Source organism: Cricetulus griseus, chromosome 2 (assembly GCF_003668045.3).
Source record: "Cricetulus griseus strain 17A/GY chromosome 2, alternate assembly CriGri-PICRH-1.0, whole genome shotgun sequence".
Classification (NCBI taxonomy): Eukaryota; Metazoa; Chordata; class Mammalia; order Rodentia; family Cricetidae; genus Cricetulus; species Cricetulus griseus.
In genome coordinates, this window is record NC_048595.1 from 35,436,184 (window position 1) to 35,463,511 (window position 27,328).

The window sequence follows — 27,328 nt, forward strand, 5'->3', positions numbered from 1 at the left end:
CTCCGTAGGTTAGCTGTATCTTCTCACATATAGTGCAAACTCTTCTATAAGCTCAACTATTTTGGGGGATGTGTGGGAAGGTTGAGATAGGGTTTAAGCTTGCTATGCAGCTGAGGTTGGCCATGAATTTGATCCTCCTGCTTCTATTGTGCCCTGCTCTTACCTCTCAAGTACTGGGATTATAGGCATGTCTGACTTTACAGGCTCAATTTTATAAAGACAGTTGTGTGTGTGTGTGTATTGAACCCAGGTCCTCTGCAAGTGCTCTTAACTGCTGAGCCATCTCTCCATCTCCATAAACTCAGTTTTAAAGAACAGAACATGAGTGAACAATATGAAAGATCTACTTTATAAACTAAGAACTTATAGACATGGCATGTAAAAGATAAAAAACACAGGCTGCAGAGAGAGATGGCTCAGTGGTTAAGCACACTGGCTATTTTTCTGGACGACCAGTGTTCAATTCCCAGCACCTATGTAGTTCACAACCATCAGTAGCTCCAGTTCCAGGGAATCTGACACCCTCTTCTGGCAAACACTCATAAACATGAAATAATAAAAATAAAATTATCCAATATGCTTTAAGAAAAAAAAGCTATAATTCAGTTGCTACTTTGCCTGATTAATGAGAGTTGAAAATATTTGGGATCACGAATTGAACTACACAGATACCTTCACTGAAACCCAAATTAGATGCTATGTAATGAATGATGTGATGGCTCATCTCGCTTTTCCAACTTCACTAGTTTGGAAATCAGCTGAAACCCAAGCAGCTGAACACACCTGTGAGGGATTTTTCTTGACTGGGTTATTTGAGTTGGGAAGACCCACCCTAAATCTGGGATGCATCTTCTGGTGGCAGCCCACATATGAGGACATAGGAGAAGGAAGCTTGCTATTTTGCCTGCTTGTCTTCACTCTCCACGGCAACTTCATCCATCCTGCTGCTGAGGCACTCCTTCATTGGTACTAAAACCTATTTCTTCAGATTCCGAGACTTGCAGTCTCGGGGACTTAGAACTTGGGCAGCTCACAACTGTCTGTAACTCCAATTCCAGGGGCCCTGATACTCTCTTGCATCCACAGATGCTACATGCACATGGACAAACGCACACGTATACATACAAATGCAGTTAATTAATAACAATAGGTTACTTATTAATAATAAAACTAATTTAATTAATAGGTTTGCTTTAATCTAATGTTTCAGAACACACATGATTCATCTAATTGAGGTGCTGGGCAAAAGAGAAAACATTCAGGATAAGAGTACACAGAGTCGGGGCTGGAGAGATGGCTCAAAGGTTAAGAGCAAGGGCTGCTCTTAAATAGGTCCTGAGTTCAATTCCCAGCAACCACATAGTTGCTCACAACCATGTGTAATGAGATCTGGTACCCTCTTCTGGCATTCAGGTAGAACACTGTATACATTAAAAAAAAAAAAAGAGTATACAGTCTTCTATGGGCTAGAGTCTAATCTTTCACCTTGACTGAGTATTTACTATGGTCTGCTCAGCACACACTGGGTACAGGGTTCTCCTTGGTTTTCAATTCATTAAATCATCAAATACTTCATACCTAATACACAACAGATACTGTTGTAGATAGTATGGGTAAAGTCTGTTTCTATTAACCTTTACATTGAACTGAGGAGAGACAGTTAAATATACAGTACATCAGACATATACATTTATAAATACTACAGCAGAGTTAGGGAGAAAGGCAAGCAGGTATTAGGTTAGGGCTATTGTTTTGTATAGAGTGGTCTCTAGTAAAATAACATTTGAGAGGCTGAGGATGTAGCTCAGTTGGTAGGATGCTTGCCTAGCACCACATTAAACACTAGCACAGGGGTGTATGCCTGTAACCTCAGCACTTGGGAGGTGAAAGAAATTCAAGGCCACTCTTGGCTGCACAAAGATGATAGGTCAGCCAAAGATATACAAACCCATCTAAAAATCAAAACAAAAGCTGGGTGTAGTGGCACATATCAGCCTGGACTACATAGTTCCAGGCCAGTCAAGGGTACAGCAAGACTTTGTCTCAAAAAACAAAACAAAAACAAAACAAAACAAAACAAAAACCCCAAACAACTCTCCCGGAAAACAAAAGATAAAAACACACACACACACACACACACACACACACACACACACACACACTAAAAGACAAAAACCACACACACACACACACACACACACACACACACACACACACACTAAAATTCCAGGTGGGAAGAATAGCAAGCACCAAGTCCTGAGGTAGGAATGTATTTGGGGAAAGTGTGAAAACAGCAGAAGCCAGACTAGCTGGACGGAATGAGTAAGTTGTTAGACAGTTGTAACAGTTTTTCAGAGATAATGGTGGGAGGTCTAAGTAATAAACAGATGATAAGCATTTAGATTCTGGTTCTGCTCTGAAATAAAGGCAAATAAGACTTGCCCATTGTCTTAGGGTTTTATTGTTGTGAAAAGACACCATAACCATGACAACTCTTATAAAGGAAAACGTTTAATTGGAGCTGGTTTACAGTTTCAGAGGTTCAGTCCATCATGACAGGAACACAGGGGTATGCAGGCAGGCATGGTGTTGGAAAAGGAGCTGAGAGTTCTACATTTTGATCTGCAGGCAGCAGGCAGCAGGGACTGTGGTGATATTTTGTTTATGATCTAATAAAGCTTGCCTGAAGATCAAAGATAGCCACACTAGTCAGCCATTGAAGCCAGGCAGTGGTGGTACACACCTTTAATCCCAGCACTCAGGAGACAGAAGCAGAAGGATCTCTGTGAGTTCAAGGCCACCCTGGGCTACAGGAGATTGAATCTATATAAAAGAGAAACAGCTCACACAAAGATGATGCCAGCATTTGGGATCACACGTAATTTACTCTCAGCACTAGGGAGGTGGAGACAGGAGTGAGGGCGAGAGAGGAATATAAGGTGGGAGGAGACAGGAACTTGTAGTCTAAGCAATCTGAAGAGCAGTTCGATTTGGAGATGCAATCAAAGGACATGATCGCTCCTGAGTATTGGCAGAGGTGAGAACTCCAGTGAATGGCCACTTTGCTTCTCTGATCTTCAGATTTAACCTCAATATCTGTCTTTGGGTTTTTATTATTTGTGCTACAAAGGACCTGGGTGTAGCCTGAGCATATATGAGACCTTAAAGCTTACCACCACAGTGACTTATGTCCTCAAACAAGGCTACACCTCCTAATGTGCTACTCCCCTATGGGCCAAACATTCAAACACATGAATCTTTGGGGGCCATACCTATTCAAACCACCATACCCACAAATGAGATAGGCAGTGAGAGAGAAATAAGAATCAAGAATGATTTCAAACTGAGCAAAGTGGTACAGGCCTGTAATTCTACTTCTTGGAAGGCAGGGACAGGGTTAGTAAGCTTGAGGACAGCCTGTGCCTGCCTATCTAAAATAACAAAACAAAAACAGAAAAAGAACAAGAGAAAAGGAAGGAGGAGGAAGAGATTAATAAGTAAGGGCCTCGAAAAGGAAGTAAATATCTAAGACTAGGGTTAAGAGGAAGAGTCTGAGCAGGAGATACACATCTGGGAACTATCAGATATTAATTAAAATAATGTGTTCACCAAGGGAGCAGAGAAGGAGAATGGTCTAATGGCAGTGCTAGGCACTTGAAGCATTTGTAAGGTGGAAAGCTGGAGAAGAGTCAGTAAGGCCACTTAGAAGAGGGCAATGGAGCAGTAATGAGAACTCAGAGAGTAATTGGAAATCAAATGACAAACAGGCAGAAAATGATGCATGCTGAACAAGGCTAAGAGGTCAAATATCAGTTAAGATTGCAACTGAGAATCAACCATGCAATCTGGCCACAGAGGATGTGAGTGGCCAGTAGAGAGCTCTCTCAGTACTGGGGGGCTGAAAACCTGACCAGTGCACTCAAAGGGGAGTCAGAGAGCATGGTAAATAAATATATATGAATCTTTCAAATAATGTTTCTTTTAATTTAAAAAATACTTTTTTGGGGGGGCAGGTAGTGGTGGCACACACCTTTAACCCCACTGTAGGCAAAGGCAGGAGGGTCTCAGTGAGTTTGAGGCTAGCCTGGACTACAAAGTGACTTCCAGGACAGACAGCCGTGTAACACCTCTGTTACATAGAGAAACCCCGTTTTAAAACAAACAAACAAACAAACAAACAAAAAACTTTTTAAAAAATTTTTTGAGGTAGGGTCTTGCTTATGTAGTCTAAGCTGGCCTTGAATTCATGATCCTCCTGTTCCTATCTTCTGAGCTGAAATTATAGGCATGTACCCTATAGTCAGCTCTGAATTATTTTTCTTTAATTCTTATAGCTCAGAGAAAGGCAGCCAGGAAGGTATATGGCTGCTTTGCTTTGTTTTAAGGATGAATGACACAATAGCGGCTTGTATTTTGTAACTCATAAGAATAATTCATGGAGTGGGGAAAAATCTGGATGCAGAAGAGATGGGAGATAATCACTAAAACAGTATTTTAAAGAAAAGAAAAGGAATAAGATCTAGGGAATAAGAGAAGGATTTGGGTCAGGCTAATCCCAGTACTTGGGAGGCAGAGACAAGCTGATCTATGTGAGTTCAAGGATAGCCTGGTCTACAAAGCAAGTTCCAAAACAGCAGGGCTACACAGAGAAACCCGGAGAGAGGGAGAGGAGAGAGGGAGAGATAGGGAGGGAGGGAGGGAGGGAGGGAGGGAGGGAGGGAGGGAGGGAGAAAGAGAGAGAGAGAGAGAGAGAGAGAGAGAGAGAGAAACTGGGAACTGGTTGGATTTAGAAGCACAAACACAAAGAAAGAGGCAGAATAGAATAGATTGGCAGAGACAGTAGATCTTTGAGATTCTTTTTTAAAATTTATTTTTGATTTTTTGAGACAGGGTTTCTCTGTGTAATAGCCTTGGCTGTTCTGGAACTCACTCTGTAGACCAGGCTGGCCTCAAACTCACAGAGATCCACCTGCCTCTGCCTCCTGAGTAATGGTACGAAAGGCATATGACACCTCCACTTGATTTATTTATGGATTAGATGTTAATGAGTGCTCTGCCTACAGAGGTCATCAGATCCCATTATAGACGGTTGTGAGCCACCATGTGATTGCCGGGAATTGAATTTAGGATTTCTGGAAGAGCAGCCAGGGCTGAGTTGTCTCTACAGGCCTGCTCTAATGAGATATTCTCAAACAAAACAAAACAATTCAGCAACCACAAAGATTGGGCTGTATGAATGGAAAAGAATATGGTAACAATAAGAACCAACACAAAATGAGAAATTCCAGAGTGGGGCGTGTGTTTGTATATATTGATCCTCCATACCACCTAATGTCTACACTACAATGATGACTTCCTGTGTTGTGTAGGCTAAATGAGTGCCAGGAATGGGTAGCTTAATGAAGTGACAACATTATAGTCTCTTCATGGCTCATTAACTTATTTATCTTAAGCAAAATAGCAACTAATTATAGTACAGTAGAAGAGGACCAAACAAAAACAATTATTTAAGTGATTTCTGCCTTGAGGCTGAAAATGTCAATAGCTATTACTTAAAAGAAAAGAGAACAAGTGTAAGATCAATGTCTGACAAAATGATCTACCTAAAGACTAAACAACAATGGTCAACATCAAAAGGCCTGAGTTAGAAGGAAAAATGTGGATGTAGATGCTTGTTATTAAGTTACACCTGTAGAACAATGGGCTCAAAATCTAGAAGGTATAGTATTACTGTACTAGATCTGCCTTACAGTGGGGCAGGAGTGTTGTCAGGAACTTGGGAGGATGTATTTGGTGCTTTCTTTCTCTCTCTCTCTCTCTCTCTCTCTCTCTCTCTCTCTCTCTCTCTCTCTCTCTCTCTCTCTCTCTCTCTCTCCTTTCTTTTGAGACAGGGTTTCTCTGTGTATCTCTGGCTGTCCTGGAACTCACTCTGTCAGACCAGGCTGGCCTCAAACTCAAAGATCCGCCTGCCTCTGCTTTCACCTCCTGAGTGCAACAAAAGATGTGCTTTTATAAAAATGTACATTATAAAAATTTGAGGAAAACAGAGGAGGAAACAAGAGTAAGAAAGGATTTGGTAAGGACACTACATAAAGATCTCTCTACTTGCCTCTACCTCCAGGATGCTGAGAATACAGGACTGAAACAGGTGTTGACATGGCCTTAGGACAGTTTTTACAACTTTTGTTTTGTTTAGTTTCTGGTAGGCTTTCTGTCTCTCCTTTAAAGTAAGTTTCCTAAGCTATACAAACCAACCCAAACTGAACACAGAGAACCTGAAGGTTAGAGAGGAATCAGGCAGAGAGCACTAGGACTTCACACTGGGCACTGTAGACACCCTTGATGTAGAAAAAGACAGCATCCTCAATGTCAAAGACAAACACATTTGTTTAATACATCATGTTGAGATGAATTAAAAGAAAAGCCTTCCTTATTTAAGATGATAATTTTGACAGGAAAAAAAGAAAAAAAAAAAAAAGAAGAAGGCTGCCCACCCACCACTGCTCTGCTCTTTTGTCCTCCCACCTTTTGAAGTTCTAAGTACTTGGCTCACCTGGGCTGTGGCTGACACTCTGAGAAAGTGCATTGGTAATGTTGGGCAGTTCATGCCCATAGTTTCCATCTTCCAGGGGACAGATATCCAAGTCGTTCCACTTCTGCAGCTGTTGTAGCCAACAGGATTTTTCTTCCAGTTTGCAGTGCGGATTTAAAATTATGCATACCCATAAAGCCCCTAAGAAACAGAGCAGTCCACATTCTTAGTATCTGGGAGTAACATGTATGTTTGTATTTCAGTCCTCAGGACCCAAACAGCCCAAATGCCCCCAAAGCAAACAAACAAGTAACAAACCCATCAGCATCCTTCTCTCTCATACATGTGAAACATAATACATACTTACATACATACATACATACATAAGATATAAATATGAATATAATTGCTAAGATTTTCAGAATTGGCTGAGGGACTAAAACTTGGGAAACTATAAGCCAAATGAATCTTAAGTTTCTGTCTAATAAAGTGGCCACGGCAATGTAAAAGTAACCTAACAACAGGTGAATAAGATCCTGTTTTCTGTGTTTAAGAGCTATCTGGTAGGAGAGATGGATAAATAAGCATAATGCCATGTGAATAAAATGTGTTAAATTAAGATATGTTCAGGGTACAGGGCTTGGGAGATGAATCAGTGGATAAAGCGCTTGCCTTCCAAATGTAAAGATCCAAGTTCAGATCTCAAGGGCCCACACAGAAGCCAGATGCAGTGGCATGTGCCTGAAATCCAAGTATTGTCATGGTGAGACTCAAGGTGGAGACAGGAGGCTCTCTAGAAGCTTGCAGGGTCAGCTAGATTGGCCTGTGTGACAAAGTTCCAGACCAATGAGAGACCCTACCTCCAATAAGTGGATGGTGCCTAAGAACCAACAAGTGGAAGGTTGTCCTCTGTCTACACTTGTGGACATGCACGAGTGCATTACACACACACACACACACACACACTATATTCACAATATAATAATGCATAGAAAAAGGCACTTAACACAGGGTCAAGGTTGGAAGGGAGGTGCTCAGAAAAGTTTCATATTTTAGGTAGATTCTTGACCTCTAAGTCCCTCAATTATTAAACTAAGAACACGAAAATATCTATTTTATTGGGATAGTAGGAGAATTACGTGAAATAAAATTTCCAAAGGATCTAGTCTAATATATTACAGAAAAAATCTTAGTATTTCTTTTTTTTCAAAGAAAAATGACTTACTTTGGACTTGGATTTTGGAACTGCTAATCAAATTTGTGATCACTTAAACACTACTTCTTTCAGTTTTTTTCTGTCACTGTGGTTTAATATCACATATTCCAAAGAACAAATGGGTGCCATTTCTTGCCATTTCTTTGTGCACTTCCCTCTCTTCTCCAAGGAAAACAAGCTGTTCTTTTCTGGGTTGGCTATATAGCTGGGCCAGACACTTTCTCAATCCCCAGTTAGCAATAATCAGAAATGAAGTGATTTTCGCCCAGTAGGGTCTTGCTAAATTAAATTGTTCAGGCTAGCTGGCTTTGAACTCACTTCCCCCCGACTTACTTTCCCAAAGCTGGAATTACAGCTACTATATCCAGTTACATAATGCTTCTTAATCACCAATGGAAATTTCACAGCCTTTCTCTAAGAATTATTACTATTATTATTTATTTATGCATTCATGTGTGTATGTCTTTATATGTGCCTGTGCATGAAGTTAGAGGCATTCCCTTGGAGCTGGAGTTATAGGTAGTTGGGAGCCAGCTGATCTGGGTGCTGGGAATTGAATTTGGGTTCTCTGAAAAAAATAATAGATGTTCTTAACCACTGAGCCATGTGTCTCCAGCCCCAGCTTTCAGAGCCTCTTTAAATAAAATAGGATGTTTCTCACAATTAGAAATGTTTTAAAGGCCACCTAACCTTAATTTCAGATGCTAACTGAAGATGAAATTTTGTTTATATTGGCTAAACTCTTATTTTAAAAAATTAAAATTATATTTGTTTATATTTATTTATTTTTTACTTTTTGAGACAAGGTCTGAACATATAGTCCTGGCTGGCCTGGAACTTTCTATGTAGACCAGGATGGCTGAAAACTACAGAGACCAGGTTGGGTGTTGGTGGCGCACGCCTTTAATTCCAGCACTCAGGAGGCAGAGGCAGGCGTATGTATCTCTGTAAGTTTGAGGCCAGCCTGGTCTCCAGAGCGAGTGCCAGGATAAGCTTCAAAGCTACACAGAGAAACCCTGTCTCAAAAACCAAAAAAAAAAAAAAAAAAAAAAAAAAAAATACAGAGACCAGCTTGCTTCTGTCTCTTGGGTACAGGGATTAAAGATGTGCCACCATGCCTGGCTTGCCATGAAGTTCTTAAACAAGTCCAGAAAAGGAGAAAGAAGAGTAGCATAGAAGGCCAAAGCCTAAGCACTGAAGATCTCCTCACTCCTGAGTGGTCTGGCTAGGTGTGACACCAGAGAGGAGACTCGGGGAAAACAACAAAAGTGAGGCTAAGGGTTTTGTTGTGGTGTTGGAATTCACTGAGTTACTAGGATGATCCTGAATTCCTGTTTCTCCTTTCTCTACCTTCCAAGTGCTTGGAAGCTGTGTGCCAGCACACCTGCTTTTATGCAGTGCTGACTGAACTTTGGGTCTTGTACATGCTAGGGAAGCATTCTACTAGCTGAGCTATGTCTCCAGAACCTGAGGCTAAGGATTTAGAGAGCTAGGTTATACCATGCAATTGAAGCCAAGTGAAGAGGCTCTCTTCCGGCAATGGCTTCTATGTAGGTAATAGGAAATAAAATCCTTAACAGGCAAGCACAGTACTGTAGAAGCAACAAAGTGAGATTAGGAAGCTTCTGTTGAACCTAAAACATTCCAGAGTTAGAATTAGAAAGACCCAAACAAACACTGATGGCAAATGTTCTCTTAGCTTGTGAGGGATAGGAACTTACCCAGCTCATCCCAGAGCTGCCTGCACTTGTCTGTCATGCTTGTTCCCTGTTGCCTCCAGAGTGTGAGGCGGGGATCGGCCATAAACTGCTCCGTTATAAGTGTCAGCATCCTGGCTCCATTGGAATCTCTCATCCGAAGCATCTCTCGAACCTGACACATAAGGAGGGGCACATAATTGGTAACTGCAGAGCACAGAAAAGGAGAAGGTGAAGGATGGAGAACAGGTTGACAAGATGATGTACTTGTGTGGTGTACTTAAGAGACAGAAAGAAAACCTCTCAACTCTGTAAGTGAAATTCCTACATGTATCAAGAAAGTCTGTTACATATATTGAGATACCTCTTTAAACACACTAGGACAGCTGGAATAAAAAAAGATAGTAACAGCACTGGCCTGGATGTAACGAAATCAGAACCCATGTACTGTTGGTGGGACTATAAAATTAGGAGCAACCTTGGAGAATTGTCTATGTAGAACTTGTTCAAGAATGTTATATAGTAACCTTTTTTTTTCAGAGAAGCCAAAAGGTGAAAGCAATCCAAGTGTCTACTAACAGACAGAGGATAAATAAAACAGACTATTACTTAACCATAAAGACTAACCTTTATAACAGTAGGCTTAGAAGTGAAAGAAGTCAGTCACCACACACACACACACACCCCACACACACGTGCACGCACTCGTGTGTATTTTTATTATCTGACAGTCCAGAACAGAGGACATTACAGACATAGGAAGTAGAGCTGAGGTTGCCAAGAGCAGGGGATGGGTAGGTGATATGGAGGGTAAGAGAGAGTGTTAGTGTGGAGATGAGGCTGTTATCTGCTCCAGTTAGTCTGTATTGAATCAAACAGTACCTTTAGGCTGTGCCTTGCCCTAAGTCCTTTTATAAAACTGCAGTTTGTTCCTTGCTGAGAGCAAATGCTGATGCAGAAGAGCTCCACTTCTTGTTTGTGCAGGTAAATAACTACCATCTTCCCAGCACAAACCAGGGGCACATGCCAACAGACAACTCACTCATGAAAAATATTATCACTATCAACTTATCAAAACAAATCAAGAACACATGGATTGCATCAAAACCATGACCAAAAACATAGACCAACTAACTAAACATAGACCAACAGATGATGCAATCTCCTTACCTGGGTCTATAAAAGGAGGGACACGCCCTCTACCAAGGAATGGATAAAGAAAATGTGTTACATTTGCATAATGGAGTATTACTCAGCTGTTAAAAAATGAGGGCACCAGGAAATTTGCAGGCAAACGGAAGGAACTAGGAAAAAATCATTCCAAGTGAGGTAACACAGATGGGTAACGACAAACATGTATGTACTCACTTGTAAATTGATATTAGCTGTAAAATAAAGGATTACTATGCTAATATCCACAGGCCCAGAGAGACTAGGTAACAAAAAGAGTTCAAGGCTGGGACACACAGATCTCTATGGGAAGGGGAAATAGAAGAGATTTCATGAGTGGATTCAGGGCAGGTGGAGATGAGAATATGAACAATTAGTTTGGGGGGCATGGAGAGGTTGAGTACTGAGGGGGACTGCTTGGGGGCATTTTGGAGTCAGGCAGAAGCCTGGCCCAGGGCTCCCAAGAATCTATAGGGAGGAATCTATATCTAGCTTAGACTCCGAGCAATAGTGGATAAGTAGCCTGAACTGGTCATCTCCTTGACCAGATTGGTGCCTGGCCCAACTATCATCAGAGAGGCATCACCCAGCAACTGATGGAAGCAGATGCAGAGACCCACAGGCAAACGTCCTTTGGAGAAGGAAGAAGTGTAGGAGCCACAGGAGTCAAGGACACCAAGGGAAGGCTCACATAATCAACTAACCTGGGTTCATAGAGGTTGGCAGAGACTGAAACAACGTCCAGGGAGCCTGCATGAGACTGACCTAGACACTCTGCATATATGTCACAGTTGTGTAGTTTGGTCCTCTTATGGGATGCCTGACAGCAGGAACAGGGGATGTCTCTGACTCTTTTACTGGCTTTTGGGAACCTACTCTTCATACTGGGTCGCCTTGCCCAGCCTTAACACATGGGGAGGTGCTTAGTTTTACTGCAACTTGATACGTCATGTTTTATTGATACTCATGAGACCTGCCCTTTTCTGGATGGAGATGGAAGAGGAGGAGACTAGAGTATGGGAAGGGGGAATGGGGATGTGGGACTGGGATGGGAGGATGGGGGGAGGCTGTGGCCAGGGTGTAAAATAAATAGATGAGTTAAAAAACAAATAAAAGGAGGGACACCTAACAATGGGGTACAAGGACACCTGTCAACCCATCAGCAGACCAAGTGATACAGAATGATCAATAGGTGAATGACTCTTGGCTGTCTCTGGGGCTTCAGCTAAACATAATCCCTCTGCTTTACAGTGCCTGCTTAGACTGCTGTTCTTCCAATACGGCTCTTCATCTTGAACTAGCTCTGTACTTGGAACCTGCTCTACAACTCAGAAGAGTTCTGTGACTGGGCTTTCATGTCAGTATCTTCATGCATGTGTGTGTGGAAGTTAGAGGGTGACTTTGAGTGTTCTTCCTCAGGTGCACCTTCATCTTTCGCTTGAGACAGTCTCTCATTGACTTGGAACTCTGCTAAGTAGGCTAAGCCCACTAGCCAATGAACTTCAGAGTGCCAGCATTTCATCTCCCACCTTACCAGCACCTTTTGCAGGGGATTGACTGCAGGTGTAATTCACTGCTGAACCATCTTCCCATCCCCGTATGTTAATATTTTATCTGACCCCTTGAGCAACTCTCTTTGCACGTGTCTGCGCTCAGCTCTTGACTTCTGAGAAGCCTCGCTGACCTCTGAAGCTCAGTCTTTTTGTATCCCCCAAAGAGTTAAAGCATCTACTTCTTCCAGCACAAGCATACATACACACACATATATAATAGATTGGAAGATAATCGGTAGATAGATAGATAAATAGGTTGATGATAAGATAGACGATGTAGCGTGTGTGTATAAAACTGGGATGATGTATAATGTGTGATCTTATAATATTAGTAATTAATGTTGGAATAAAACAAATTGTGGGGCCACCCAGACAACCTAGCACATAAAGATACTTGGTTCTTTTTGTTGTTTTGTTTTTCGAGACAGGGTTTCTCTGCATTTCCTTGGAGCCTGTCTTGGCACTCGCTCTGTAGACCAGGCTGGTCTCAAACTCACAGAGATCCACCTGCCTCTACCTCCCAAGTGCTGGGATTAAAGGCGTGCACCACCAATGCCCAGCGATACTTGGTTCTTAAGCCTGGTGACTGAGTTCAATCTCAGGAACCCAGGAAGATGGAAAACAGCACTGATTCTGTAGTCACTCTCTGAGCACTACACTCATGTCAGAAGATCTCCCCACAAAATAAATATTAAAGAAACCCTGCCATTGTAATGTGAAATCAGGACTAGTTGGTAAATTAAAACCAAGAAAATTGAGTATTGTTTTTCCATAAATTTGGTGTAGTGGAAAGACAAACAGTTTGTTTCTGAAGCAGCTCACTTCTGACCAATAGGTAAAGGCATGGAGTTTCTTTCTGAGGTGATAAGAATGTTAACTGTGGCGATAGCTCCATTCTATCTGTGAATACACCAACCCTGCAAAAAACCAAACTCCATAAATACCCACGTAACTGTATTTGAGTCTTGTACATGCTAGGCAAGTGTTCTACTGCTGACCTGTATCTCCTGCCAAAATTGTACTGATTATATGTGTAAACCATACAGCATATATATTATATCACAGTAAAGGTGCTATATGGAAAGAGAGAAAACAAACAACAAAAACCAATCCAGCCTGCCTGGCATGAGTGCCTCAAGTTTCAAAATAATGTCTTCTGGAACACTGTTGAAACTCTAGTCTCTGAAGCTTCATCAGGCAGCTGTGGGTTCACAGCAGAGAGAAGATGGTTCCTTGCTAAAGTTCTCCAGCAATGCTGGCTCATTTAGTGAGTACAGCAGAAACAATAGGCTACCAGAAGGAGGTCTTGGGCTCCATGGAATAGCCCGATCAGAGGATTCTGCTTATCTTCTCCTGCTAGGTGTTAAGCACTCAGTACAGCTGGGTGGCAGAAGGTGTACAGCTGGTACACCAGAAGTGGGGGGGGGGCAGGTTTACTTGATGTTTAAAAGGAAGAAGCCCTTTTTTATTTCTTACCTTGGAAAACATGGAATTGAGCTGCTTCCCAGAGCCATAGTAACCCCCCTGGGAGAGAAAGAGCTTCACTTGTTCTTTCACCTGTTCTTCATCCAGGTGCCAACAGTTCTCGTCATCGATGCTGGCCCCCGCTGTGGGGTCAGGGGCGCCTGTGAGGAGTGGGGATGCTGTAATGAATGCTTTGGATTCCCATGTCACATATTCAGCTTCGTGGAACTTTGTGAGCATATAGATGCAGACAATCAGTGCTTTGGCAACTGTGTGGGACTTGAGAAATGTAAGACGCATTCTAGTTTTAGGCTCACAGAAGTCACAGTTGCAGCCTTCTAAGGTCTATGATTACTGAAAAGCCTAGAATGGAATATATACTGTGGGGTGGTGATGCATGCCTTAAGTCCCAGAACATGGGAGGCAGAGGCAGGTGGATTGGATGCCTCATCTACAGGGTGATGTTCCAGGACAGTCAGGGCTACACAGAGAAACCCTGTCTTGAAAATACAAACAAACAAAAAAGTAATAAAAGAAAAACATACACATCTCTTGTTAAATATACATGTGGCCTCTGTCCTTTATTTAATAGTGTACAACTATTTTTTAAAAAAGATTATCATTTTATGTGTATGGGTATTTGCATGTATTCTGTGTACCACATGTGTATAGTGCCTGCAGAGGCCAGAAGTGGGCACTAGATTCTCAGGAACTAGTTACAACTGGTTGTTAGCTGCCACGGGAGTGCTGGGAATCAAACCCAGGTGCTCCATAAGAGCAACAAGTACTCTTACCTGCTGAGCCATCTCTCCAAGCATAGCATACAACTTTGTAGTCCTTGGAATTTTTCAAAATGGTGCCTTTCTGTGTGCTAATGAATTGCTGATGACAGTCAAGACAAGCTAGATAGCTTCAGGATTGGCTATGCTCACCCAGGCAGAGTTGGGATATTTAGTCCCATGTGTCAACCTCTAATGAGGAGAAATACAGTCTTGAAGGTTAAGTTGCTCACCAATGGCCAGTGATTTAAACAGCCATATCTATGTAATGATACTTCCATAAAAAAAACAAAAAACAAAAAACAAAAAACAAAACTATAGTATAGACTTTGCAGAACTTCCAAATAGTAGGACATGGGAAAGGTTCTCAAGAGCAGCATACCTGGAGAAAGTATAGAAGCACACCCACTTATAAGATATGCCTTACCTTATATGTATTTCAGTTGTACCTTCAGTAATATATAATGATCGTGCAAATGTAAGTAAAATGTTTCCCTGATTCTGTGACCTGCCCCAGCAAACTAACTGAAAATGAGGAAAAGAGTGTGGGTCCCTGGGTCTCTGGTCAGTCAGTCTGATAGCTAGCTAAAAGCTGAAACAACCTGGGGCATGTGACTGGCATCTGAGGTAGGGCAGAAGTAACAGTTCTGGAGATTGAGCCTTCAACTCAATGGATGTGGACCTTGCATCATCTCCAGGTAGTTAGTATCAGAAATGAATTCCATCAGAGGACATGCTAGGGTCTGCTGTGGAACTAGCTGACTGGTGTGCAGAGAAAAAAAAAACAAAAACAAAACACCCCACCAACAGTCAAAGAAGTGTCTGTGCTGTATTCTGAGGGTATGATAGGGGAAACTTAGTTTATTTCTCCTCTGTATCTTCAAAACACAGGAGGAAAAATCATAGCATTTCCCCTCTGGGAAACTCTGTCTCAAAAAACCTGAAGAAAAAAAGAAACTAAGAGTTAATCAATTGTCTGGACAGAATGAATTGATTAAGGTTAAATTATTGCAATTGTAGCAGACAGAAAAGGGTTGTTTTATCTGTTTGTTTTTTGCTTTTTTTTTAAGCAGATGCTGGGACCAACTATCACCAGCTACCAAGTACTAAAAAATTATGCTTCTAAAATCTGTTGATGTGGATTCTGCACACAGAGCAATCTAGTTGCCCTACATGTGCTACTCACAACAGAAGCCCCCCTTTCTTGGAGGGGGGCTGTTTTTTTCCAGACACGGTTTCTCTGTGTAGCCCTGGCTGTCCTGGAACTCACTTTGTAGAGCAGGCTGGCCTCAAACTCACAGAGATCCACCTGCCTCTGCCTCCTGAGTGCTGGGATTAAATGCGTGCACCATCATGCCCAGTGAAAAGTGTTGCTTTTAATAGTGGTTGTGAAAAAGGTAATCTTTTTTTAATCAAGAAAATGTTATATAATTACCATTCACTTGGTTGATTTCTGAGTTGGACGACAGAATCTCGTCTGCCAGCTTTTGTGCAGTAGGAAGAACTTCGGTGTGGTGTGCTGTGATTAAATACTGAATAAACTTCTGTAGCTGGTCCCTATTCATCTGGAAAAGGGTTTCTGAGATAGGAAGACGCAATTTGACCTGGTCTGGTTTACGGATCCTGTAGAGTGAGAGTGCCACTACATGAGCACAGTAGAATATGTCCTTATTCCCACAGCCACAAGTCACGGAAGTGATTTTGCATCTATCAAAACTGATTGCAACTTTGTAAGTCACTGCTGGTTCAGAAGCAGTGGCCGGTTCAGTTACTGTGCCGCTCAGATGGAAGCCTAAAGGAACAAAGGAAAACGTTGTTTAGAGAGTAGCAGAAAACTTAAGGGTTAGTCAATTCACAATGCAGTGAACATCTCCTATACAGGTAATGAGATATGTCTGGGCAACACCAAGCTCAGAAGTGAAAGTTAAGTACTTTCCTGAAGGAATACACAACCCAGAAAAACAAGATTCTTTATCTTGGAGTGAATCTCTTGGACCAATGTAAAAACTTTTAAATATACTTTTGTATATATTTTTCTGGAAGGACAGTTCATAGTTTTCATTGCAGTCTCAAATGGTTAATAAACCCTTAAAAGTTAAGAATTCAAGCCGGGTGGTGGTGGTGCACGCCTTTAGTCACAGCACTTGGGAGGCAGAGGCAGGAGGATCTCTGTGAGTTTGAAGTTAAGAATTCTTTTCTTTTCTTTTTCTTTTCTTTTTTTTTTTTTTTCAAGACAGGGTTTCTCTGCTTAGCTTTGGAGCCTATCCTGGCACTCGCTCTGGAGACCAGCTTGGCCTCAAACTCACAGAGATCCGCCTGCCTCTGCCTCCCGAGTGCTGGGATTAAAGGCGTGCACCACCAACGCCCGGCTAAGAATTCTTGTAGTAGAGTTTGAACTCAAAGTGGTGATTAAGACAAGTCCACCAACACTAGTACAATCTAGACTGCAGTGAGTGCTATAGATGAGATGGAAAGAAGAATTCCATGAGGAAGAATAAGTATGATTAAGGAAATTTCATCCTTAAAAACATACAGTTCCAAAATGGTGACCACATGGAACATCCAGAAAGCAAGAAAGCTAAGATACAGAACTTGGTGCAAAGTATGCCATATGGTACTACATCTCTATTCACAAGGCACACAACACCAGGAACTAGTAACTGCAGAAAGAATGCTTTATTTTTTGAAACAAGGCATGTAGCCTAGGAAGTCTCCAACTTGATATGCAGTCAAGGATGACGTTGGAACCCTGACCCTCTGCCGCTACCTCTTGAGTGGTGGGATACAGTGGGTGGCACTGCTCCCAGTCTCATGCTTGTGCACCAACAACTTTATTAACTGAGTTATCACTGCAGTTGGAAAACAGTGTTCTCTTAACAAAAGAAGTAATGGGAACAACACCAAACACAACTTTATTAACTGAGTTATCACTGCAGTTGGAAAACAGTGTTCTCTTAACAAAAGAAGTAACAGGAACAACACCAAACACTGCCCCAAACCAACTACTTCACAAAGTTTTCAGGTACCCCTGTGATGATACTTCACTCACACTCTCCTCAATGGCACATGCCGGCAAAAACAAACCAAAACAATCCCAGGTATATCACAGCATTACCCTACTTACTGAGTACTCCAATGCCCAACAACTATAAGCTTTTAAAATAGCCTCTTTTACCAGAACTTGAAGGATGATGGACAGATTGAGGAGAGGCAGTTAAAAAGACTATATAACATTTACTCCACTAGTGGTTCCAGCAGGCTACAAAGGCCAACATCCTTATTTCTTTCCTGTAATGGGCCCGTCTTTGATGCAAAAAAAGCAGGAATGGTAGACATGTAGAGACTTGGCTTTTGTTGTTGCCCCCCACCCCAGTTTTACCATGTAGCTTTGGCTGTAGACCAGGCTGGCCTTGAACTCACAAAGATCTGCCTGCTTCTGCCTCCTGGGATTACAGGTGTGTGCCACCATTGCCCATCGTAGAGACTTGTTTTAAGAGAATACATAAATATACTGCTGCTCCTGTTGTTCCTCTATCACATCATATAAAAGCTTAAAATAACTGTTTTTGGAGGGGAAGCAGAGGCAGGCAGATGTCTGTGAGTTCAAGGCCAGCCCAGTCTACATGATAAGTTCTAGGGCAGCCAGGTTACTTGGAGAGAACCTGTCTCAAACAAAACAAACCCCACCACCAATTAAAAAAAAAAGCCAAATTCTCAAATACTTTAATATTGAGTGGACTCTGAATAAAGCACCAAATATTTTCAAGGAGTTCTTGTTTAGTTTTATTAGTAGTATATAGTATATAGTATATTTTTTCCCAAGTCACAAAGCAGGCTTTGACATGAAAAAGAAATGTTTTATTTTAAATTTCTACCTGTGATTTTAGACTCCTTCTCTACCCAGCTCTATCTTATTTAGAAATATAAGAATAAGACAAACCTTAGCCTCTTCTCCATTATATATCATGATGGCTCTGATATCTTAATTTCTAAGAAAATCACTGGCCTTTTAAAGGTTCTTTCATGCTTGGCCACCTACCAGGGTACCTAACTTTCTTTACCTTCAACATGCACCAAGTATCACTTGGGCAAGAATCAACACACCAACAAACCCAGGGTGGTGGCACATCCCTGTAACTGCAGCACTCAGGACTCAGAGGAGGACAATCATAAGTTTGGGGCTAGCTTGGGTTATATAGACATAGCAAGACTTTGACTCAAAAACAAAAAAAAATCAAAATGAACAACCAAGTGTCCGGGAGAAGTCCTTGCTATGATCTGCTGTGCTCAAATATGTACCAAACACTGTTTATTAAAAACCCACGCATGGCTTGTGACTTACGACATGTGGTTCTCCTGACTATTATAATAAATGACAGTACAAGAAGCAATAGAAATGGTCAGACACTTTCCCTCAATGTTGTTCTCATCATTAAAAAAGCAGGAGAAGCTGGGTGGCAGTGGCACACGCCTTTAATCCCAGGACTCTAGAGGCAGAGGCAGACAGATAACTGTGAGTTTGAGGCCAGCCTGGACTACAGAGAGAGTTCCAGGACAGCCAAGGCTACACAAAGAAACCCTGCCTCGAAAAATTAAAAAACAACAACAACAAAAAAAAACTGGAGGGTTCAGGAAACAGATTGAACTCAACCTTGAATTAAATAGAAAGTACTAAAGACAATTCTTCCTTTTGGATGTATAAATATATATTATTATAATAATAATAGATAATATTAAATATATGTGGTGAAATTTCTTTTTTTCCAAGTAGGGAAAATGCCATATTCTACACTGCTTAGCTCAAATATCACTTTGTATTAAAGCACCTGGTACTTCATATTGTTGAATCATTAAATGAAAAAGCTTTAACATTTATGCCTGTGGAGCTTAAAATTCTAGTTTACAAGAAAGATTTTTGCCCAGAATCAAATAATAAGGACCTAAGAAATAATCATTTCATTGGTTGCCCAGAACAGTTGTGTAATTTACATGATTATAGCCATGAGAACAAAAAACTTAAATGACCATAATGTCTGAAATATCTTGGGCTTTAAAAATTAGGAATAATAGATTTATAGTGATTCTTTCAAATTAGTGTTCTTTCCAAATACAGCCAATTGCTTATAAGCCTCTCTTTCCTCCCAGTGCTAGGGATGGAACCCAGAGTTTTCATGCACTCTACCACTGAGCTGCAGACCCTAACTAGTTCTTTTATTGATCAATAAATAATTTTTAATCAGTAACACTTTTTGAACATGAACACATGGTGGGCATTTTCTTTTTTTTAATTCGTATCTATGTGTGTGTGTGTGTGTGTGTGTGTGTGTGTGTGTGTGTGTGTGTGTGAGAGAGAGAGAGAGAGAGAGAGAGAGAGAGAGAGAGAGAGAGAGAGAGAGAGAGACTTGGGGTGATGCCACAGTCCTGTGTGATCAGAGGATAACTCTTTGGAGTCAGTTCTCTCCTTCCACTTTTATATGGGCTTTGGGCATTGAACTCAGGTCTTAAGCTTCATGACGTGTTATACCTACTGAGATACCTTTCCAGCTTACTCTCACTTTTATTGAAAAATCGTGTAATTTCCACATTATCTTGTATTTCTGGTACCTAATATTCAGACAGCACAGAATAGATATTTACACAAATGTTTATGGAATACAACAGTTTTGAATCCTGTAATGTCTCACCAGTGATCACAGGACAGTACAACATGTGTTGGGATCTCTTTCAGTCTCTTCAGACTTGCTCAGCACACTGCCACACCAAACTTACTGAGTGATTCGGTGGTTGATTTTCAGCATTTTTTTCCCTTTATGCCTTTATATGTGAGATTCCCTATAGAAGCATGACCTTCTCACCTCCTCCTCATTCCAAATTCTCATCCCACAAGGTATTCTCTGTAAGAATCTTCCCCACGTCTTCGGACACCTAGCTAAGTGCTTCTTCAGGTCTCTCATTTTCATTAGTTTTCCTCTATTGGAGAAAATGACCATCAGTGTAATAGTTTCATGTTTGTCTTTTCCCTTTAGATTGTGAACTCCTTGTAAACAAGGGTTTGTTTTCATCTTTATATTTTCAGCTGGCATATTGTAAGGGATTAATAAGTATCTGTTTATAGATGAATGAGTAAGTGAACACTAAATTGAATCTTTACATATTCATATCTATAATTCACAGAGGATTAAGTATGTTTATAAAATTCCTGATTTTGTGATTAAAATATATCAGCAAATTAAACAATTTTACTGGGATGGTGAACAAAGTTACAAGAATTTATATACAAAGTTAACTGACAGTCTTCCTGTCTCACTGCAGTTGTTGGAGTTGCAGTGGCTGCAGAGATGGCATCTACCAGCCCTTCTGGATGCTCTCCCAAGAGTCAGTGTCTAGAGTATGAAGATGCAATTCTTTAGAGCCAGTGATACATCCTGTCCTGAATGTGGCCTGGCTGTAGGTGCCAGGAGAATGGAGAATTTTCAGCAAAGCCAACAAAAGATTCATCTCAACTGGAGGTTCTTAGACTCGACTGAGTGATGGACGCTTGTCTGTCATAGCTGGAAAGAGTGCAGGAGCTACAAGTTTTGATGAGTTTGGCAATTCTAAGCATCAGAATAAGGGAATAATGAGTAGCTCTAAACAAGCAATGACGAAGTAATTGAAGGAAATCACACAACAGACACAAGCAACCTTTCTTGAAATACAGTGATGGAACAAATATTTTATTCAAGCAAATATATGAGGCAAAGAGCTGATGCTACTATAACTTCTGCTTGTCTGTATACTGCCTGTAGACAAGAGGGGTTTGACAGGACATTAATGAAGTATGTTCCAAACCATCTTTCCACCAAAACAAACAAACAAACAAAAAAAGAAGTTAGTAGGACCAATATAACAAGATTCTTTTCTAAAATTAGTATTTATACCTTAAACAGACAGGTGTTAGCTTTGCCATTTTTTATAACTTTTAATTAATTAGCTAATTTTTTGGAGGCAGGGTCTTGTGCTGTGTAGTTCAGACTGGCTGTGAATTCAGACTAATCCTCCTGTCTCAGTCTCTTGAATGCTAAGATTTCATGCATGTACCACCACCTCTGACTGTTTTTAAAAAAATATAGAATATGAGGGCTGGCAAGATGGCTCAGCAGGTAAAAAGCCCTTGTTGCACAAGCCTTCAGGGTTCAGTCCTCAGATTCCACACAAGGGTTCAGTCCTCAGATTCCACACTGGATGGGGAACCAACTAACTCTTGAGGGCTATATTCTGATCCTCACATGGTGCTATGACATCTGCATTTCCACAGGTTTTCTCTCCTTCTCTCCCTCCCCCACAATTATTTATTTATCTATATTTATCTGTCATTTGTTTGTTTATTTGTTTTTCAAGACAGGGCCTCACTATACAGCTCTGGCTGTCCTGGAATTCACTATGTAGACCAGGTTGGCCTTAAACTCTGAGATCTGCCTGTCTCTGCTTCTCAGGTATTGGAATTAAAGGTGTGCAATGCTATGTGTAGCTCATTAATTTTTTTTTTTTAGTAAAAACACAAGCTATTTTATTAGCTAACACTTAGCACTTACATGCTAGGAAGTATATTTTAAGTGTTTTCTATAATGTTAACTAGTTAGGTCCTCAAAACAACATGTCTGCTCTTTTTTCTTTCAGTAAGAAAACTGAAGCTCAGAGAAATAAAGGAAGTCATTCAACATCATATAACCTTGAGCACAGGCAGTTAGTTTAGTCTTGTAATCTGTACTGAGTCACGATAAAGTGAAAAAGACACTATTGGATCTGAAGTATATATCCAAAACTTATGCATTAATGACAAGTCAGTAAACTCTGACATCTGCCTGGTTTCCTGGGCAACTGCTTGATACAACTCTATCAAATGCCCTGCAACACTCTCACAGAAGGAAGGAGATAGGCTCATGAACTACACGACGGTCTTAGCATGGCATGCGAATCATCTGCTCGGAGTGCGTAAAGGGACACTTGTCTGCACAGCCCTCTGACACCATTCAAGGGCCTTTGTTTCTGAGAGTAAGAAAAGCTCTGGCAAAGCCTGGGCAATTAAAACCACTTTGCTCACTGCTCTTTTGATTCCCCAAGGCCTCTAGGCAGGTGCTAATGCATGAAAACCAATGTCATTTCAGCCAACAACAAGAAAGGGAGCGCTGTGATTCACTTTTTAAATTCTGTTTACTTTCTTACATTTATTTATTGCATATGTGTATGCATGTGTATGTATCTGTGGGTGCATACATGCCATAGTATGTTTGCAGAGGTCTTCTACCATATGGATCCCAGGGAAAGGAACTCAGGTCCTCAGATTTGGCAGGCAACTTTACGTGCTGAGCCATCTTGCTGGTTCAAGAACATGTTTTCTTTTTCTTTTCTTTCTTTCTCTTTTTTATTTGTTTTTTTTTTTTAATTTTTTTTTCAGATAGGGTTTCTCTGTGTAGCCCTGGCTGTTGTGGAACTCAATCTGTAGACTAGGCTGGCCTTGAACTCAGAGATCTGTCTGCCTCTGCATTCTGAAAACTATTCTTAAACTGGGCATGGTGGCACATGTCTTTAACTCCAGCACTCAGGAGGCAGAGATACTTTCTTTTTTAATCTGTGACCTAGAAAAACAGTAGCCATGAGAACTCTTAAAGCCCTGAGAATAACATTTATAAAATAACTAATTTCCATCTTAGGAAACTTAACTCCCAAGCTTAGTGGCTAATGCTCAACCAAGAGCACGGAACAGCTCCAGAGAGTAACAGTAAAATACAAACAGATCTCGAGTCAATGCCTGAGTTATGATCCCAATAGCCCTCTATTCCTCTTTGCCTCAGTTTCTTAATTATGCAAACAGACATAATGCTTAATCAGATTCCTGTGAAAGTGTTTTGTAAAGAACACATTTCCCCAAAACACTCAATAACAATCCCAACTAGCCTGAACCACTGCCCATATAAATTTCCAAGAAGCAGATGGCACCCACACCCTGGATCAGGGTGTGGAAGATAAAGTGAGGAGCAGTATTGTTATTCAGGAATATAAATGATGCTGCCCCATTACTATGAAAGCTAGTTGGTCTGTTTGTATTAGAGAGGTCACCCTAAGCTTCTCAGAGCAGCTGAGTAAGCTGAAGGGCCCTTCTTGCTGCCATCTGCTCCCTTCCCAGACTCCTCTGGCAAATCAAGAGGGTTTCCTTAAGTGAACCTCAAAAGACAGCCATGACCCCTTTCTAGCATCAGCCTTAGAAGGCAGCAGTCTTTGCTCTCTGTATTAGCAATCAGAATTAAAAAACAAAGCCTCCAAGTCCAGGCATTCACCTCTAGAGATAACCTTACACCACCCAGTTTTGCTTTGTTTTGTTTGTTTGTTTGTTTTTGTTTTTGTTTTAACTTGCAATCCTATAAGGGAATTAAGGTTATGCTTTTAAAGTTTCAGTTTTTTAAAAAACATTATTTTAGAATTATTTTATGTTAAAAAGAAAAACCACAATTTATCTGGAAAATTCAATTAGATATCTAGCATACAGAAAACATAATTACCTTAAAGCAGTAATTGCACCAAGCATGATGGCACATACCTGTCATCCCAGCACTTGGGACATGGAGACAGGTGGATCAGGAGTTCAAAATCATTGTCACCATCAGCTACATGGTACATATGAAGCTAGCCTGTGTTTCATGAGACCTTGTCTCAAAACAAAATAAACAACAACATAAATACCTCAAAAAGTAATTTTATTTTCCTGATAACCAATTTATGATGCAAGAGCAAGTTACCTTGTATACTGGTGGGTAACAAAAAATTTGTAACTATAGATCAGTAATCTCTTTGATGCACAGATTGGAAAGAAACTATCAGACACCTCAAATAGCTCTCTGTAAAAACAGTGTACACAGGCTCTGTACCAAGTCTTCTGCATATACAGAATGGCTTCTAGCTTAGTGTTTCTATGGGATTCATGAATGTATGAATGAGAGGGTCCCTGAGTCTTGTGCCTTCTCCTGGGCTCTCTTCCTTCTGTTTGTCTTGTTCAACTTCAATGTGATAGTTTTAGTTTATCTTCTTATATTATTTTGTTGTACTTTCTTATTATCTCTTAAAACTCTGTTCATTCTGGGTGTTGTTGGCGCACACCTTTAATCCCAGCACTTGGAAGGCAAATGCGGGGGGTTGGGGGGGTGGGGTGGGGGGTGGGGGGGTGGGGGGTGGGGTAGGGTGGGGGGGGTGTCTCTGAGTTCCAGGCCAGTCTGGTCTCCAGAGCAAGTGCCAGGCCAGTCTCCAAAGTAATTCAGAAAAACCCTGTCTCAAACAATAACAACAACAAAAGTCTGTTCTTTTCTAATGAGAGACAGACAGGGAGTGGATCTGAAGGGGAGGGGAACTATGAGGAGTGGAGGGAGGAGAAACCATAATTATAATTAGGATATATTATGTGAGAAAAAGAATCTATTTTCAATAAGAGAAAAAAAAAAACAGTATGCACATGTACAAGGTATATATGTGGCCAAAGTAGATGTTATAGTCAAACTCTACCATTTGGGTTCTCTCTCTCTCTCTCTCTCTCTCTCTCTCTCTCTCTCTCTCTCTCTCTCTCTCACACACACACACACACACACACACACACACACACACCCACACACACCCACACACCCACCCACCCACCTACCAGTCTGGCCTCAAACTCCCTATGTAACTGAGGAAAATCTTGAACTTGTGTGTGTATATGCAAGACAGACACACACAGATACACAGACAGATAGAGACACAGACACACATACACACACCAAGCTGGCCTCAAACTCCCTAGGTAACTGAGGACGATTTTGAACTTCTGATCTTCCTGCCTCTACTTCCAAAATGCTGGGATTGATTCCATGTGTGTGCCACCATGCTCTGTCTAGTCAGTGCTGCAGATAGAATTCAGGGGTTTGTGCATGCTAGGTAAGCACTTTACTAACTGAACTACATGCTCAGGCCCCTACCTAGGCTCTCAATTCAAACAAAGACAACATATAATTGTAATCTATTTCATAAACTATTCTGCTCCATTCAGGAGTTTGCACCAATAAAGTAGAGGGTATTAAAAAATGAACTGCTTTTTAAAAGGAAAACAATATACATAGTTATTTTTCACTATCACAATACTGAATGATCAAATGTCTATTTTTCAGTCTTCAACATAGTACTAAGATATATTTGTTCTATTATTTATTTTTTGAGACGGTGTTTCTCTGTGCAGCCTTGGCTATCCTGGAACTCACTCTGTAGACCAGGATGGCCTACATGCCTCTGCCTCTTGAGTGCTGGGACTAAAGGTGTGTGTCACCACTTGCTGGCCAGATTTATTTTTTGATACATGTTTATTTTATGTTTGTGAACGTTTTGTGCACCATGTGTGTGGCTAATGCCATGGAGTTCAGAAGAGGATGTCAGATCCCCTGGAACTGGAGTTATAGATGGTTGTGAGCCACCATGTGGGTTCTGGGAACCAAACTCACTCCTCTGCAAGAGCAGTTCATGCCCTCAATCACTGAGCCAGCTTGACAGCCCTCAGATCTCTCTTTAAAGCATTACATTCACTTAGAAGCTATGAGCTCGGTGCATACCTATAATCATCAGCATTGAAGCTATGGCAGGAGGGTTCTGAGTCAGAGACAGTTCTACTGTAAGACTCTATCTCACACAAAAGAAAACTCACAGGAACCATTTTCCATGGGGAAAAGGATCTACTTCAGGGTGGAAATGATCAAGATACATTGTATGCATCTATGAAATTGTTGAAGAATAAAAGAATTTTTAAAAAGATTTCCTGTTACTTCTCTGAGATTGTGTATCCTGAATTAAATCAGAAAAATATACTACAATTATATTTAAATGAAACACACACACACACACACACACACACACACACACACACACACACACACTGTGTGTATGTTCAGGACAGTGTCTGCCAGTATACTAAAAATGTTACCAAAATGTTACCATTTTAGTGTTCTGACAATAACTCCAGCTGCCCCTTTATTTTCATCTCATTCCAAGGACTCCTCATGTCATGCAGATTCTAGCCTCAAATTATCTAAAGAAAAATGCCTATGCGTAAGCATCATATGAATTTTAATTAAGTTCTTATGAAATAAAAAGCATAATTTTCAGATGATCTTAACTCTCATCTTTTCTAAACTCCATGACATTTAATTTCCAATATGGCCTTTTTAATATGGAGATGAATGCAAATCCCACAAAACATCCTTTATTTAAGGGTTTCATACATGGTAAGAACAACATTCCTAACATTTATAGCATTCTGGCCAGGGCCTCATAGCACCCTCTGGCTCTCTTTTGTTCCATCTCCCAAACTGACCTGTGTGGGGGTAGCAAGGATGTCAACACAAATTCAATTAGGACAATCCTTTTCATTCTGTTAGAAACTGGAGCAAAATCACTTTTTATACAGTGTATGGTAACCTAATTCCAAACAAAACCAATCAGATAGAAGGTATTCTCATTAAGTTTTTACCGGGGTCCTAAAGGCATTCACATCATCGTTTGGATGCGAGCAGTCAGTTCTTAACAAGAAAAATCTCTAGTGTTGGCAGTTCTTCTGAGTCAAAATTATAGCACTACACGATCCCATCCGGGCAGCAACTCCTTTCATTCTTTTACCTGGCTTTTAAAAATAATTAATTAATCTTACAGGAATGTTCTGCTGCTCTAACCTCAACAGCAGTGAACAATATTACTATATAGAGCAGTGGTTCTCTCAATCTGGGGGTTGAATGACTCTTTCACAGAGGTAAAATGTGAGATATCCTGCAAATCAGCTATTTACATTATCATTTGTAACAGTACCAAAATTACAGTTATGAAGTAGCAACAAAACAATTCCATGGTTTTGGGTCACTGCTGTTATGGGG

At 40.8% G+C, this 27,328-nt stretch overlaps 1 protein-coding gene and 1 non-coding gene across 2 annotated transcripts in view; both read right to left on the minus strand.

The window, feature by feature from the left end:
* Zswim5 (zinc finger SWIM-type containing 5) overlaps positions 1-27,328 on the minus strand; it is a 99,819-nt gene that overhangs the window by 14,243 nt on the left and 58,248 nt on the right. The window contains exons 2-5 of the mRNA XM_035439686.1: positions 15,847-16,203; positions 13,645-13,793; positions 9,470-9,620; positions 6,554-6,733 (exon numbers count right to left, since the gene is read on the minus strand). Of these exons, the coding sequence (XP_035295577.1) occupies positions 6,554-6,733; positions 9,470-9,620; positions 13,645-13,793; positions 15,847-16,203 (837 nt within the window). The remainder of the gene's footprint in view (positions 1-6,553; positions 6,734-9,469; positions 9,621-13,644; positions 13,794-15,846; positions 16,204-27,328) is intronic.
* Positions 15,481-15,613, minus strand: LOC113833014. The gene has a single exon (XR_003482780.1). It is a non-coding gene; the product is annotated as a U11 spliceosomal RNA (small nuclear RNA).